Source organism: Calonectris borealis, chromosome 13 (genome assembly GCF_964195595.1).
Source record: "Calonectris borealis chromosome 13, bCalBor7.hap1.2, whole genome shotgun sequence".
NCBI classification, from domain to species: domain Eukaryota; kingdom Metazoa; phylum Chordata; class Aves; order Procellariiformes; family Procellariidae; genus Calonectris; species Calonectris borealis.
Genome location: NC_134324.1, coordinates 17,155,588 through 17,170,722, shown reverse-complemented (window position 1 = coordinate 17,170,722; position 15,135 = coordinate 17,155,588). Strand labels below are relative to the sequence as shown.

At 43.1% G+C, this 15,135-nt stretch overlaps 1 protein-coding gene across 5 annotated transcripts; it reads left to right on the top strand.

Moving 5' to 3' along the window:
• Window positions 1-2,005: 2,005 nt before the first annotated feature.
• LOC142087749 (A-kinase anchor protein 17B-like) lies at window positions 2,006-14,452 on the top strand. 5 transcript variants are annotated; one of them, XM_075162328.1, is made up of 6 exons: window positions 2,007-2,249; window positions 7,115-7,239; window positions 8,980-9,216; window positions 10,501-11,519; window positions 11,855-12,019; window positions 12,602-14,452. In XM_075162328.1, exons 3-5 carry the CDS (start codon window positions 9,127-9,129, stop codon window positions 11,907-11,909), a joined length of 1,164 nt encoding a protein of 387 aa, XP_075018429.1. In that variant the 5' UTR covers window positions 2,007-2,249; window positions 7,115-7,239; window positions 8,980-9,126; the 3' UTR covers window positions 11,910-12,019; window positions 12,602-14,452. The 5 variants fall into 5 exon arrangements, with proteins under 5 accessions (XP_075018424.1, XP_075018429.1, XP_075018427.1 ...); XM_075162323.1 differs by having other exon boundaries at window positions 2,006-2,249; window positions 10,501-12,019; XM_075162326.1 differs by lacking the exon at window positions 2,007-2,249 and adding an exon at window positions 3,025-4,674 and having other exon boundaries at window positions 10,501-12,019.
• Window positions 14,453-15,135: the final 683 nt, after the last annotated feature.

The following is a 15,135-nucleotide window of genomic DNA, read 5'->3' as shown; positions in this document are numbered from 1 at the left end:
TTTTTCAGTTTTGGATGTGGCACTTTTAATTACTACGACATGGCACTTCTTCTCAACATGAGAACGTTGCCAGAGTGATTTCCTTAACATCAGAGTTTTCCCTGGATCCATTGCCAGAGGAAATACAACTTGTTGTTCATTCACAGAGTAACTCACCATACTGCTCCAGCAACATGCGCGATCCTAGTAGGCAGGATATTCTGCAATTGCAAAAGACCACAGTTTCCAGTAGTTTACTCCCTGAAATACAGAATATAAAATAGATTGTATTTACATACAACTTGCTTAATTACAGGTAAGAAACTGGGGTTTTTTTTCTGCAACCAGGAGGCACAGTATGAGTTTTTTACTTATTTGTGTGAGTTACTACCTCTGGTAGCAGAGGTGCTAAGATGTGACAATGTTGGCTTGGAACACGTGCTTAAAAAAGGAAGATAGCATTCTTATGCCAGTCACAAGCCTAAGAAAATGAAACCAAAAGCCTCAAAACCGCTGTGCTGGCGATAAGAAAATTATAGATATTTGTGGCAGAGTTTAATAGAGCTCAATATAAAAGAAAATTTAAACTCTATTCATTGTCATTTCATTATTACAAAATAATTGCCAATGAAATTAGAAAATGGAAATGTACTTTTTGTATAACCCGTCTCATAATAGGAAAAACAAAATATTAACAGCATTGTCTCCTAAATTAGTAGGTGTATATCTTCTTATCTCTTATTTCTGTACCCCACTCTCAGATCTTGAACAGAATAGCTTTGTATGGCTACATTAAACTTTTTATTTACGAGTTAAAACATTAAAGTTTCTCAACTTATTGCATCTTTGGAAAAGCAGCAGCTACGGAGCAGATTAATATAATGACCCTGCAGCTGCAAACTGATCTCAAATTCCAGTTTGCCTGTCTGGGTTTGGAAAAATATACGTAGAAAGGAAAAAATCACGTAACTTAGACACAGTATCTTTGAAATTTAACCTTTTGTACCATCCAAACACAATTTTATCTTTTAAGAAAAATGCAAACAAATGTCAGCATGTAATAGACTCCCAGAAAACCTTCCTAATGCAAGGAGAACCAACAACTGTGGAGAAGGCAACTAGACCCAAGAAATGTTTGTAGGTAAAGGTAGTATCTTTATAGTATCAACTTGTATAGTGAGAAAATGCAGACATGCTTTTTGGCACACTAAGTTGTAACAGAAATAGACAGTCATCCACCATCGTAGTGACAAGGGAAGAAATAACGTGTCTGTTTTTAAGAAGAGGGAAGAAAGGATCTAAAATGTACCATTTTTTACAGTTGTGTTTGGAAGATCGCAAGAGACAAAAAAACACTGAAAACTGAGGGAGTATTTGAGTGAATGACTGCCCTAAACTGAATTCCCTCGGGGACCTTAAAGGAAGAACAACCAAGTGCTGGAAAGTGTGGACAGTACCTTCAACAGTGCGCTGGCGAAGCGCCGACACCCTTGGGAGCTGCTCCGCTGCGGGGAGCTGACTACCATACAGTACTAAGAGATACAGGCACCGCGTTTCTACTGGTTGAACACGTACAAACTAGTACTAAACCAGGGAAAAGCTGATATTAATCCTCACACGCGTATCGCTCAGACAAAGCTGTGCTAGATGAGCTACCTTTGTTACAGGACAAAGAAAAACACTGTATTGCACCACACCCCTGTAACTAGGCCTTCACACCGCCTAAGCGAGGCAACTGCCGAGGAAGGAACTCTTTCTCTTTGGGGTTTAAGACAACGCACATACACGACGACCACAGGCCGAAGACACCCGGCACCAGCCGAGGGCGGGCATGCGGGACGGCCACGGGGGGCCGTGTGGGCCCTCAGGGGCGAAGAGCAGGGCGGGAAGGCGCCGCCCAGCCAGCCACCAGCACCTCCTGGGGCTCCGCCATGCCCCGCTTTGCGAATCGTTCCTCAAAAACACGCGTGAAATCCCCAACCACCACACAGCCACGCCCCCCCGGGGTCTGGCCGTCACAAAATGGCCCCCGTGGGTGCAGCGCCCCCCCGGCCTGGGGTTGAGGCGGGCAGCCGGGCCCGGCGGCCGCCCCCGCCGCCGCCACCCCAGCTCCGGGAGGCGGGAGGAGTGGGCGGTGCCGGGCCGCGCCCCAGAGGCGGGTCCCCCGCCGCTGCCCAGCGTGCGCCACGCTCCGCCCCGGGGTGGCGGCGGGAAGGGCGCCCGGAAGCGTGGGCGGCCGGCGGCGGCCGGCTGCAGCGGCGGCCGGCGGGGTAAGGGGAGCCGGCCCGCTGCGGCCTGTGGGAGCGGGGCGCTGCCGGCGGAGGGCGTCCGTCGCTGCGGGAGGCGCTCCCGGGGCGGGGCGGCCGGCTGGGCTCGGTGCCTCGCTTCTCTGGGGGAAGCAGCCGCGGCTGCCGGGCGCCGCGCTGGCGAAAGGGCGCTGGGGGCTCCGGCGCCGGGGAGCGGCAGCGGCGCGGCCCGTGCGGGGTGAAGCGGTTCCTGGCAGCTCCGGTGGGGCTGCCGCGGAGCCCGCGGCCCTGCCGGGACGGGCTGGCGGGTGTCGGGCTCGGCTCGGGCGGCGGCCGTGCCCTGGGCTCGGGCGGGCCGACCCTGCCCTCCGGCTACTGCGGCGGCGGCGGGCTCGGCCGGAGGGGTGTCACCCCCTCGCCTCCTCCCCCGGCCCGCGCGGTGGGCCCGGCGGGTCTTCTGACCCGGCTGTCGTGCGGCCGCAGAGCCGCTCCGGCAGCCCGGAGCAGGGCCCGGGGGTGGCAGGGGGCGGCTGCCCCGCAGCCTTACCGGGGCTCGCGGCCGGGTGCAGCGCTGCCGGAGCAGGAGAGCGGGTCGGGCCCTGCCGTTGCCTCCGTCCCTCCGTTCACGCTGAAGCGGCCTGTGGGGCGCTGGCCGAGGGGTGGGCGCCAGCCTGGCGGTCGATGGGCCCTGGCCGCGGGGCTCCTTCTGGCCGGCGGTGCGGTAATCCGGCCGGCGGTGCCTGCTCATCCCGCTGGAGCTCGGGCATCTTCCTGCTGAGCAGAGGGACCGCGGCCTTAGGGCGGATGCGTCCATGGAGATGGGGTTGGCTTGCGGTTCTCTTCATCCCCACCTCAAAACACGCAGCATGAAATAGTGACGCTAGGAGCGTTAGCTTCAAAACGCCCCTTTTATTGCGATATTTGTGTCAGCAGCAGCACCTTTGATCACCTCTGCTCTTCACTTAATTTTGTGCAGAGCAAGGTGAACAAACTAGTCCCGTCTGTTGAAAAGCTGTTTAAACCTCTTGTTTAAACCTCTTGTTTAAACTTCTCCAAGTGACTCTTTCTGGTAAACACTTTTCCCTGCGTGACAGACTCTTTCTGCTACTATGGATCAATCCATGCTCTTGCCACGTTGCTGCTTGCTCATAGGTGCTCTTGCATACCCACCTCCACGGAATTAAGATATTTCCTCTGCCTTGAGCCCTCCTTCGGCTCTGCTGCTGGAACTGCTCGGGGGCTGCGATGTGCACGAGGGCAGGGAAACCAACTGTCTAAAAAGTAACCTGGCAAAATACAATTTTTTCTTTTTTTTTTTTTTTTTCCTTCCCCCAAGCTAGATCTCTTTCTTGACCCGGTTGATGGTATGGGCTGAGAAACAGTTGTGGTGGCTCAGGGCCTGGCATGAGTGACCAGCTGGGGAACTGGGGATGGTAAGAGCTGTTTGAGCTAGCGGTACTGTGAGCAAATGTGAGGGGCACCTTTGGATCAAATTGTTCTCACTACTTGCATTTTGCTCATATAGACTATATGGGTGTTTCAGGTTAGATATTGCCAGGCTGTTAATGTTTCCCTAAAGTCTAATTTTGTTTTAAAGCATGAACTTGGGTGATGCGTTTTAAGGTGTTCTAAGATAGTTTAGTGGACGTGAAAAGGATCCTGCAGGTATTCGGAAAAATCATTTCAGAGTTACTGATTTATCCTCGTGGTTTTCTGTAAGGCTATGAAAGGGTTATTGTATTACATTAGTAACAATTTTGGTTTCCATTGCAGTGTTGTGGGGAGTATGTTTAGGTGGTGATAGAAAAGGCTTAAAGGAGTTAATTCACCGTGTATGGAACTGACCAAATTAATACTTTATATGGGTTTGGGATTTGTGTGTTTTACATTAAAGAGTGTTAGAATATTGCAACAAAAATTACTCGGGGGCTGGAGAAAGTGCGTTGCAATGAGAGACTGTGAGAGAGCTCTCAAAGAGCTCAAGCTATGTATTTTGTATAAGAGAGATGACTGAGAGGCACCTGGATTATAGCCTGTAAGAGGGGAAAAAGAAAAAAAAAAAACCACACCGAACACAAAACCACCTAGATGCTAAAAGGATGTGAATCTAGTAGAGGAATGCTTACGAAAAATCAATATGTGGAAGTGGCTTCCATTTCAAACAGCGAATGAGTAAGGAATGGAACAAACTGCCCGCGGGAAGTGGCAGGTTTTCGTATCGTCGTGTTTTCAAACCAGAGGCAGGTGCCTTCCTGGAAGAGATGCTTCAGCCAAATACGGTTAGCACAGGCCAGAGTAAGTGATCTGATGACCTGTTTTGGTCCTGATCAGCTTGAATCTGTTCTAAAACATTGTATTATTTTAGGCCCCTGAGACATAGGAAGTTACTGGGTTTCACAGGAATTCCTCAGCAGAGCTGGGAATTGATCACAGATCTGTAAAGTCCCAGGTCAGTATCTTGGTTCCTTTTTATACATTTAAGTAACACCTTTTTTTATTTTGAGTATATATGAGGGTTATCAGAACACGTGATCACAGAAGAAAGGCATGCAGGTAGCAAAGGACAGTTCAGCCTGCAGTTATCATAGTAAACACGAGTGCAAGGGCAAATGTGTTCCTGATGTTATAGCCATGGCAGAATGGCTAAAAGGAAATAATGATTTGGTAAAGGGGTCGAATGTCAGATTCCTTGTGATTTGTCAGTTGGAACAGCTAAAACCTAAAGTTAAGATAACAGCTTATTAATATGTCAGGGTTGATTCCAAAAGGCCGTGCTGCTGAGCAGCAAGCCAGTGGATCAGCCAGTAAATAATTTTGTGCTTTGTACACAGTTACGTGATGAGAAATACATTTCTGATACTTGAAGAGCTCTTGGCTATGAAGAAGAGTGGGAAAGAGCAAGGGTAATGGTCTGCATTGGCAAACCAGTATAGTTTTCTCAGCTCTATGAAAAGACTTTTGGGCTTACTTTTAGGTAACTTATTGCAGTAGTAGGAATATGGTTGCAGCCATGATGGTGTAAGGATATAAGTGAAGAAAGATTTGCCAGGGTGGGATAATAACAGTTGGTTTAACAGAAGATGTACTTGCAAAACAGAACAAGCTTTTGGGTACACCAGCCCTTCTTCAGGCTTGTCTTTCATGTCTCTACAGGTTTCAACATCAGTGTCCTGGATGTTTTAACCTGCTGCACCTCAAATCTTAGTGTGATGGAAAAAGTGTAGTTGATACTAACATTACAGATAGCTTTAGGAAGCTCTTTGTCTTAATGCACGGTGGGCAGAAAGGATTCTAGAGACTATCCGCTTTTTCAGTTTTGTAGTAAGTACTCGGGTGTACCGGTTTTGCTTATATGAGATACAGAAGGTGTGTCTATATATATACACGGTCGTATTCAGAGATTAATCCTGAGATATTCAGCTTTGCCTGACAAAGTTGTTAATTCTGAGTGCATTTGGCAGCAGTTCCTTAACAGGAGCAATTCAGTGCTGCAGTCTGTGCTGTAGTTGCTGCTTCCAGAGATTCCTGTTTTGTTTTTTTTTTTTATGGCAGTATAGTTTTTAACCTGTGACAACCATCTTCCAGACTTCTTTCATGTTGCTTCAATGGAAGCTTTTATGTGGCACTCCTGCAGTTCTCTGTGTATATGTATCTTCCCCCCCGCCCCGGCTTTGGTTTAGCCTGTATTTATGTTAAAATGGTGGCTAAAAAGAAAGAAAAATATAGCATACGGACAGTGTTAAAATACACTAACTTTTATTTGTTACTAGCTGCTGAGATTTTGTGGAAGAAACTGGCATAGATGCTGGTTTGCCAACTTCTGCTCTTTTTTCCTTGAAGTTAGGCCTGAGAAGTCTTTCCTAACCAGTGGAAGCCTCTCTGTAAACTTTTTGGACACTTAAGCATGTGAGGGGAAAATACCTTATGATTATCCTGTTTGTACTGGGTATAGAGATACTGATATATGAAGTTCATGTATCTGAACTTAAGTCCTTCAGTCAAAAAATGGCATTTTACTGTTTTGATTTCCTGAAAAATTGGTGTGGATAAGGTAAGAGTTGTAAATATTTTCAGTGTGGTTGACACTGAAACTGGGAGATGATCTCAAGAGCTGGCGAGACTTTTTGAAAGATACTTGATTTCTTATTGTTAAGCATGAAGTAGGTGCAGCAGCTGCCCTAATTTAGGTGGTTCTTGGCTAGTAAAGGGTACCCTTTCTCTTCTCTGTACCTTTTTGCTTAAGTAAGTACTTATTATGGTTTACCCTGTTAGAAATTACCTCAGCAGGTAATTTCTAAACTGTGACCCAAAAATGTACCTCTATGCTGGAAAAAACACTTCATATTACTTATTTTTTCAGGGTAGATAGACCTCGATGCAGTTTGCTTGAGTGTTTTCTTTTAATGTGCTCACATCTGGGCATTTGAAGCTGATTAAATGCAGGATGATCAACAGAATTCATCAATTTTTAAGCAAGCAAGCAAGCATTTGATCCAAAAGATGTTGCTCTGAGAGTCAGTGAACTCTAGTTTTGGCAGAACTGCACGAATCCTGCAGCTAGGAATGCTCTGCTGAACATACTGAACTTTGAGTCCCCAGAAGAGCATGCCAGGAACGAGTTTGGCCAAAGGTATGATGTCAGACTGTGAACCTCTGATGTCACAGCAGGAGGATACATTTGGGAGTGGGATGTTTGAGCTTGACTGACAACCCAGTGTGAACTTCAGAAGAGATGTTCTAGTATGCCAGGGTAGAGAGAAACATTCTCACGAGTGTAGAAGTATTTGGTGGTCACCCGGGGTCTCTTGCTTGCTCAGCAGGTTGTCTGTGTTTGTATAAATACACGGCAAACTGGACTGCTAAGTCTGATTCTGCTTCTTCTGTGACAGGTGACTTTTGATACAACCAGACATTTTAGTGAAGGAGCCATAAGAAAGAGAAGCCTGGAAAGACTAAAGCTGCAAGAACAGGAGCACGTTCGAAAAAGGGGGAAAAAAAGAGAGGGGGTTGAAAGGTGAGAGTGTATTTTTAGAGAATGTCCCATTTTCTTGAGATTTGTTACACTATCTCATACCAAGTAAAATCCAGGAAGAGTGGCCACTGTAAAAATCCAGGCTTTGAGGAAACAGGAGTCAGAGAACTTGCAGCAGTACTACGTAGTTTTTAATTTATGTGTTACTGTCGGAAAGAAAAGCATCATGATAATTCTATGTGTAAAGCACCAGATGGAGGGGTCTGGGTTATGAGAAAGGTTGGACTAGAGATGTCCTGAGGTCCCTTTCAGATTGGATTATTCTACGATTCCGTGGGCCTGGAGTGAAATTGGAGAGCTGTTGCTCTCAAATTGCTCTGAGGCTTGATTGCTGAAGATTCTGCATGTGGGCTTTTTGTACTGCTCTATGCTGCAACATCACAAATTAATGTCTTTATGCCCTGAAGTAAAATTAATGTTAAAAATTAACATTTCTAGGTGCCTCCCAGTTGACTGGAAGGTCCAAAGCCAGAGATGAACACTTTTCTGCCTTTCCCTCTACCCCTTTTTACGTGGGTTTTTTTCTTTGTTGTTATCTTTAGGGCAGCGTTCTTAAATTCTGTATATAAGTAATAGTAGTATATTGAAGTTTTAATTCTGTAGACAATGTGTTTGGCATCCTAAATTGTCACTAGTAATTAATCATGTTACACACTTTCATAACTGAAGAAAACACAATGCTTAGAATGCGGAGCATAGCGACTCTAATGCTAGGTCTCTGAAAACATTGCTATGCTTCCATTGTTAATACCTTTGTATTCAAATACCTTTTAAAAAAATATTTTTAAACGTGTGTGAACACTTTGTTGTAAGAGTAAAAGTGAGAAAACTCGTGGGTTGAGATAAAGACAGTTTAATAAGTAAAGCAAAAGCTGTGTGTGCACAAGCAAAGCAAAACAAGGAATTCATTCACTACTTCCCATCGGCAGCCATCTCCAGGAAAGCAGGGCTCCATCACGCGTAACGGTGACTTGGGAAGACAAACGCCATCACTCCGAACGTCCCCCCCTTCCTTCTTCCCCCAGCTTTATATGCTGAGCGTGACGTCATATGGTATGGGATGTCCCTTTGGTCAGTTGTCCCAGCCATGTCCCCTCCCAACTTCTTGTGCCCCCCAGCCTGCTCGCTGGTGGGGTGGGGTGAGGAGCAGAAAAGGCCTTGACTCTGTGTAAGCCCTGCTCAGCAGTAATGAAAACATCCCTGTGTTATCAACACTGTTTCCAGCACAAATCCAAACCATAGTCCCATACCAGCTACTGTGAAGAAAATTAACTTTACCCCAACCAAAACCAGCACACAGCTTCAACTTTAATTTTTAGAACAGTGGAAATATCTCTTAAATGGGACCCTCATGCTAATCTGTAGGGGAGATTTGTTAACTTAAGAATTAGATCCAAATGATCAGTCTCTAGTTGTGTCCTTGGAGACAAATGATGATGTGAATCTGTCATCTTGGCAGTGCTTATAAAGAAAACCCTAGAATGCAAACCATTTGAAGACAAAGAACTTTCTAAATGTGTGCATCAGTTGAATGCATGTCATCTATGTGCCACGTTTTTTTAACCATGTTATTCTAACAAACAAGATTCCTTGTTAGTCACATGCAGATTCTTGGCAACTGGTTGCTTATTATTAGCACTTCAAAGACTTGCATCCAATTCCCCAGGACTCAAAATGTAAAGCAAGTGTCATCTAAATTGTCCCATATTGATAATTACCTAGAAAAAGACGTGGTGATGAAAAGAAGTTCAAGAGAGAAAAAAGAAAGCTAAGCTGGAGAGGAGAGAAGAGAGGCAGATAGATGGAGATGAGAAACATCCCCAAAAGCAGCAGAAGGTACCAGCTGAAGAACAGCAGTGGCCAGAGAATATGCCTGAATGGGAAGAAAGGAAATCCCTGCTAGCTCAGAGAAGAGTGGAGTCTGTCAGACTGCTTACAGTGCTGTTAAACCGTGTGAAAGTAAGACTATTTTAAAACATATTTTAAATTTTGAAGGGTATTTATTAGAGCTTGAATAATTCACTAGACATTTGATGTCTTGATGCTGTTCAGAAGAATGCCGTGGGTCTGACCAAACACTGAGAAGGCCTGAGGTCTAAGTCTTGTGACAATCTGCTCCCAGTCTTGCCCTGAGAGCAAAGGTAGTGCATTTCCACCCAGAAACTTTGCCTTTGATGCTTGTTCAAGGCCTTGTCGTTACTGAGTAAAAATAGGGCTGGAAGGGCTGTACCAGCTCTGTTAGACTTGATCCAGCGTTGCAAACAAGGAGTTTCGGGGCGGGGACGCAAATGATGCTCTCTCTGCTTGTTTTGGTCTCAGGTCTGCAAGTGACAGAATTAAACTGACGCGGATTATGCCAGTTGCATTTCTAATAGCCTCTCTTTTGTGGCCAACACTAAGCTATCAGTTTTATTTCAGTTTGATTCAGCTAAGGTCTTGAGAAAGTCAGCAGAGGAGGATTAAAAATTCAAGTGTTTTGCATACAGATCAATGTTTGGAGGTTTATTTTAGTGCTTTGGGCTAAAAAAAGAGTTTTAAAAGAAAACAGGGGTTTTCATTTCTTGGGGATGCTAACATGGCTTTGTCTTCACTATTTGCTAAGTAAAAATTTGCTTGCAGCTTTTAACAAGTGTATGTTTTCCCCAATCCTTAATGTTAAAGATTTCTAACGGACTATAATTTACTAAGAATTGAAATCAGAGGCTACCCTTGCTGTTCTGCATGAATTTTAGGGCCCTATAAGGTCCGATATTGCCCTTCTTAATTCTGAAGGTGATGTGTTAAATAAACTTCTATTTTCTTGGTTTCACCACTTGGAAAGCTTTAGATTGGTTGTATTTGGACCCATTTAAAACAATGTATAACAAAGCAATTTATTCTAAATAAAACATTTGATCTACAAAAGTGTGGTAATTTTACTGTTGCACGCAATATACTAGTTGTGATGCTGTGATCAAACAAAGAATAAATATTTTCTTATGCAGTTGCAGTGAGATAGATGAATTGATTGAAAGGACCACTTCTTATTTAATTGAGAATCAGCTTTCTGAGATGATGAAATATCTGTAGTTCTAACTTAGGAATAGTGAGGTTGTACGATAGAGCTCTGAACTAAGCCAAACTTACCCCTCACCTGTATAATTCTTCTGACTGTGGGACTGCGTGCTTATGAGTTTGCAGTTTATCACTCTATAGTGCTCATAAATGTACGTAATCGTTTTCCTGATTTTTTTTTATTTGAAGGACTTTGCACAGTTGGCAAGTCAAAAAGTGGATCCTTCATTGGGTGTAAGGAAGGACGATTCCTTTTCTGAAACAGCATTAAAAGACATACATGAGGAACTGATTAACTCCCATTATCATACGCACAAAGAGTTGAAACATAAGGAAGAGTTTAAGTGCCCATTAACCCAAAAAGGTAGCAGCTTATGTAGCGAGGAAGTGGATGTGAATAACTTCCATGTATCTACTTGTCATATCATCAGGACGATTTTAAATGATCCCTCTACAGCCCCGAGTTCTGATGGACTGCCTGGCAGAGAAGCGTGCAACTCCTTTGGCTGTGGATCTTTACTGATTACAGTTACGCAAGACTGCAGGGTCATCGAGTCTCTCGATGGAAGGGACTACCCAACATTGAATGTAGTTCACACACCGACAGTGTCTGATGAACACGGTTGCAAAAAGCAGAAGGTTTTTGAGACTGATGAATTCATCCATTATTTACTAAACTACTATCAGACACCACGCTATGCACGTGTTTGCTTAGAGCCAAAAACCGGTGCGAACAAGTGCTGGTGGAAGAGAGTGGTGTCTGATGATGATAGTGATTTTGACATCAGCTTGAGTAACGAACATGGTCAGCACTTCAGAGAAGTGAGTCCTGTACAAAACCTCAACAAGAGAAATTGTAGTAGTGATGATAATTATAGACTGGTGATCACTGTTGGGGAACTTGAGTCAACAGACACAGTGTTAGAAAACAAGACCTATGGGGGTAGGTTTGCAAAAAGGTTGCAAGTGCAGAGGAATGACTCACTCACTGTTGATAACTTACCACATGCTGGACTGAATCATTCTTTGGATTGCACTGCTGTTACTCGTGATAAGGAGTTCAAACAAGAAGATGATAGTGATGAAGCTACCGCACCATACGAGACATGTAGATCTGCTTGCAGATTAAAGGATTTGTTGGAAGAGATCAGTGATTCCGAGTACGTTAGAGAGGCATGTAGCAGCTCAGTGAAGAGAACAGAAAGAAGGTGTGAAGAAATTTACAGCAACTGTAATAAAGGGTGCTTGCCTGCAAGAGCTGGTGAAAGAAAATTACTGGTTTACCTTAAAAATGTAACTCTGGAAGGTCAAGAGAAGGAAAGCAGCAAATGTAGCTTCTGCTCTAATTCTGTCCATGAGGGCTTGGCAAGGCAGTGTGAACATAAGCTTAAAAAGTCGTGCAAGAGGTCTAGTAGTAAATTAAGACATGAAGGACATAAAAGTGAGGGACAATCCAGGGAAGAGGAGAGAAATGCTCGCACAATGAAGAAAAAGCGAAAAAAGCTTTCTTCTAATCTTTTCTCTGATGAATGTGGCTTTTCAGAGACAGACAGTTGCATGCAGCTGGAATCGCTCAGAAAGATACAAAGAAAATGTAAGAAAATGTTCCACAACAAAGTGAAATTCAAGACACTTCACACCGCCATGGCAGCACCAGATGTTACTCCTCATGATGGCTCGCCACTTCAGGAGACCCTCCAGAGGACAGGTGAGAAAGAGGGACACCAGAACTAAGGTAACAGAATTTGACAGGTCTCTGGCAGATGAGGTTAGTTGCCACAGTTCTTAACAGTGTTGAATGTTTTTAAAGAGAGTTTTAAACAGTGTAAACATGGTGTCAAAAAAGAGTGCGACTTCTCTGCAGTTAAAGGTTTGTTCAGTTTAGCTCAGAAACACTACGCGCAGCTGCACTTGAAGAGTAGTATTTGTCTACTTAATTGGACAGCAAAGTATCTGTCATGGGCATTAGCAGACAGGTGGCTATTCTGTTAATAGCAACATGCATGCTAACAACTCAACCTGCTTTAGACAACTAAAACGTTGTTAGGCAACTCAATACGTGGTACATCTGGGTGGGAAGTACTGTCTGAAGTTAGTGAATTTATATATAGGTAGTCGTCTGATCTCCATACAGGATTGCTATGTTTCTGGCTATGACTCACAGCCCTTTCACAATTTACTGTGCTTTCAGTTCGTTGGTGGATACTTTACAGCTACCTCCCCATACCCTTTCCCTCCCTGCCCCCCAACAAACTCATTTCAAGTAACTTTTTCATATACTTATCTACAGGAGATGAGAGGAAATTAATGTTGAGAAGAGAGATGGATGCAGATGTCAGAGGATGCCCTCTATTTCCTCTTGAGATAATTCAGACAAACCCCTGCTCAGATACTTTCTGTGGAGCAGAGCCCAGAAGAGGATGCTGAACAGCTACTATATAATAGCTCTTCTATAGAAGTGGGAGAAGAAAGCCCTTTGGCCATTAAAAGGTATACGAAATACTGGGTATTTTTTGCTTAGGTAATTCCTTTGGTTAGAATATCTAACTGGTGTAGTGAGCCACAAAACCAGAATCTGTGTTTGCCTTTTGGATAACAGAGGACCAAAACTTTCCCCAGGGCCAGACAAACTTCCATGGACCAGTCGCTAAGAATTTGAAAGGTTACAGATTGAGATCTCAGTGTGTTATATTCTGATTAAATGTAGGGAACCATGTAAGTATCAAAGTTACAGTATTTAGTAATAACGAGTCATTGGACAAAAACATAGCTGTATAAATCCTAGAGCAAGCATATGAAGTGCCTCCTCAGTCAGATTGTTAAAATGATGGAACTGGAAGGTGTGTGTGGGACATTTATACTCAATTGTGGGAAGTAATAGAATTCCAATATGAAAAAAATCCCATCTTCTGTAAAACCCACACTGGAAAAGTGCTTGTTTTCTATTTACAATTCTAGAGGTCTTTCTGAAAACTTGCTGATCTTTGGGAGGAACAATTTCACTGAACTTGTGCTAGATGTAGTGCTTCCAGGAATCTGAATGATTGTCTAAGCAAAGCTCTGAATGTTAGTGAAAGGGCAGTGCTTGTCAGCATGCTGACAGTCCCCATATATACGCAGGTTGAAAACTTGTTGACAAGATTTCAGAATGTGCCCGTTTGAAGGCACGTGCAGCGAGATAGCTATTTAGTATGAGTTTGCTTACAAATAATTTCCACAGGAATTGTCAAATGTTGTCAGATTTGTGCTGCATGTAGGTAAAAATGTGAAAACGCAGTCTAGGAGCTTGAGCGATATCCATATTTATTCAGCTGGCTATATTTAGAAGACAGCCACAATTGCTTTTGGACAAAGTCCCTTAGCAAGATATAGAGGGCCAGTTCTAAGCTCAATACTCTGATTATTTCAGCTTTCATTTTAGTATGCTTTATTTATTACATGTCAATATACTAAGTTAATGTGATGATGTTGCCTTCATTACATAGAATCTTACCCATGTTTGTAACTTCTGCTCTAATAAATAGTAATAAAAAAACAATTGTAATTGTTCATGGGAGATAGGTTTTCCCCCAGTGTTCAATACTGGCGACTCCTACAGGCTTCTAAGCCAGGTTTTATCAGTCTTCTCTGTTCACATGTTCAGATGTTGAGTGCCTTTTCAGGGTCATGAATGACAAATGGTTGCTACTCAAAGTACTGTTAATCTATTACTTTTATCTAAAAAGATCTTATTTTCTTGACATAAATATTTTCTGACTATTTTGGAGAACATTTATGCCCCTCTTAAGTCTCCTTTTTAGTATTTTATACAGTTACAATGAAGATCAACGCTTGTATTTGTTGATCGTGTAAAATGTTTCAGTTGCACTGATACGACATACGAAGGGTGTTTTTTCTCTATGCAATATTTGCGGATTAAAGACGACAAAACTTCCCCCTCTGTCAATCTATAGACGGTTCTGTGTGCGTAAGTACCCATTTTCCATGAGACAGGCCTTTTGATTACAGGTGAGGAAGGATTTCTTTTTGTTAATCTGGGGGAGCAGGAACTAAAGATTTCCTTCGGTGTAAATTTCCAGTGTCTAATCAACATGTTGTTACAATATTCAATAACAAATAAATACACCAGTTCTGTAATTGCTTCTTGCATTCACCTATATTGATTGAAATTGATAAAGCAAATTCTCTATCTCCAAGTCCTCATTCCGTGTAAAACATTGTTAATAAATAAAATACGCGTGCATTTTAAAATGTGAGACACCATTGTAATCTTCATACTGAAACAGAACTTTTGGGTTTCCTACTTGTTACAGGTGGCATTACTTAGAACCTGTTTTTAGGTGTTTTAATACTAGTTCTTTACTTTTGCTGTCGACACACTTAATTTGAGCCCCATCCTTTCATATGGATATATGTTCAGTATATTTTTTTATCAGTATAATTTTATTATCCTGAAGGCTAATCTTTAAAGATAAATATAAGTTTGCTTTAAAACTTTTTAAACCCATAGCTTTGTAGATTAAATTTCAATAGTTATAGGAATAAATGTCACATCTCAGGTATGAAAGTTACACACAGTTTAGACAATTAGAACATTTAATAGGTGAAAAGATGCATTAAAAGTAGCATTTATATAGTTCAGCAATGGAAATGTAGAATATTGCTGGCATAATTTCACATCTTTTAGTTTAAGCCTGACGTGTGCTGCTGTACTCAGCTGGCATCTCAAGAGAGGTTTTTTATGGAAACACTGTTTACTCTGACACGTATGAAGTAGGGCCCTGAGACTGCAGATCTTGCAATCAAATCTGACTTTCCATACAG

Bases quoted from the DNA above. Each gene is read 5' to 3' on its own strand.
- LOC142087749 (XM_075162323.1), top strand. From the start codon at position 9,127: ATGCCTGAATGGGAAGAAAGGAAATCCCTGCTAGCTCAGAGAAGAGTG. The intron at 9,217-10,500 runs GTAAGACTATTT...TTTTATTTGAAG, and splicing joins TGCTGTTAAACCGTGTGAAA to GACTTTGCACAGTTGGCAAG. The intron at 12,020-12,601 runs GTGAGAAAGAGG...ACTTATCTACAG, and splicing joins GGAGACCCTCCAGAGGACAG to GAGATGAGAGGAAATTAATG.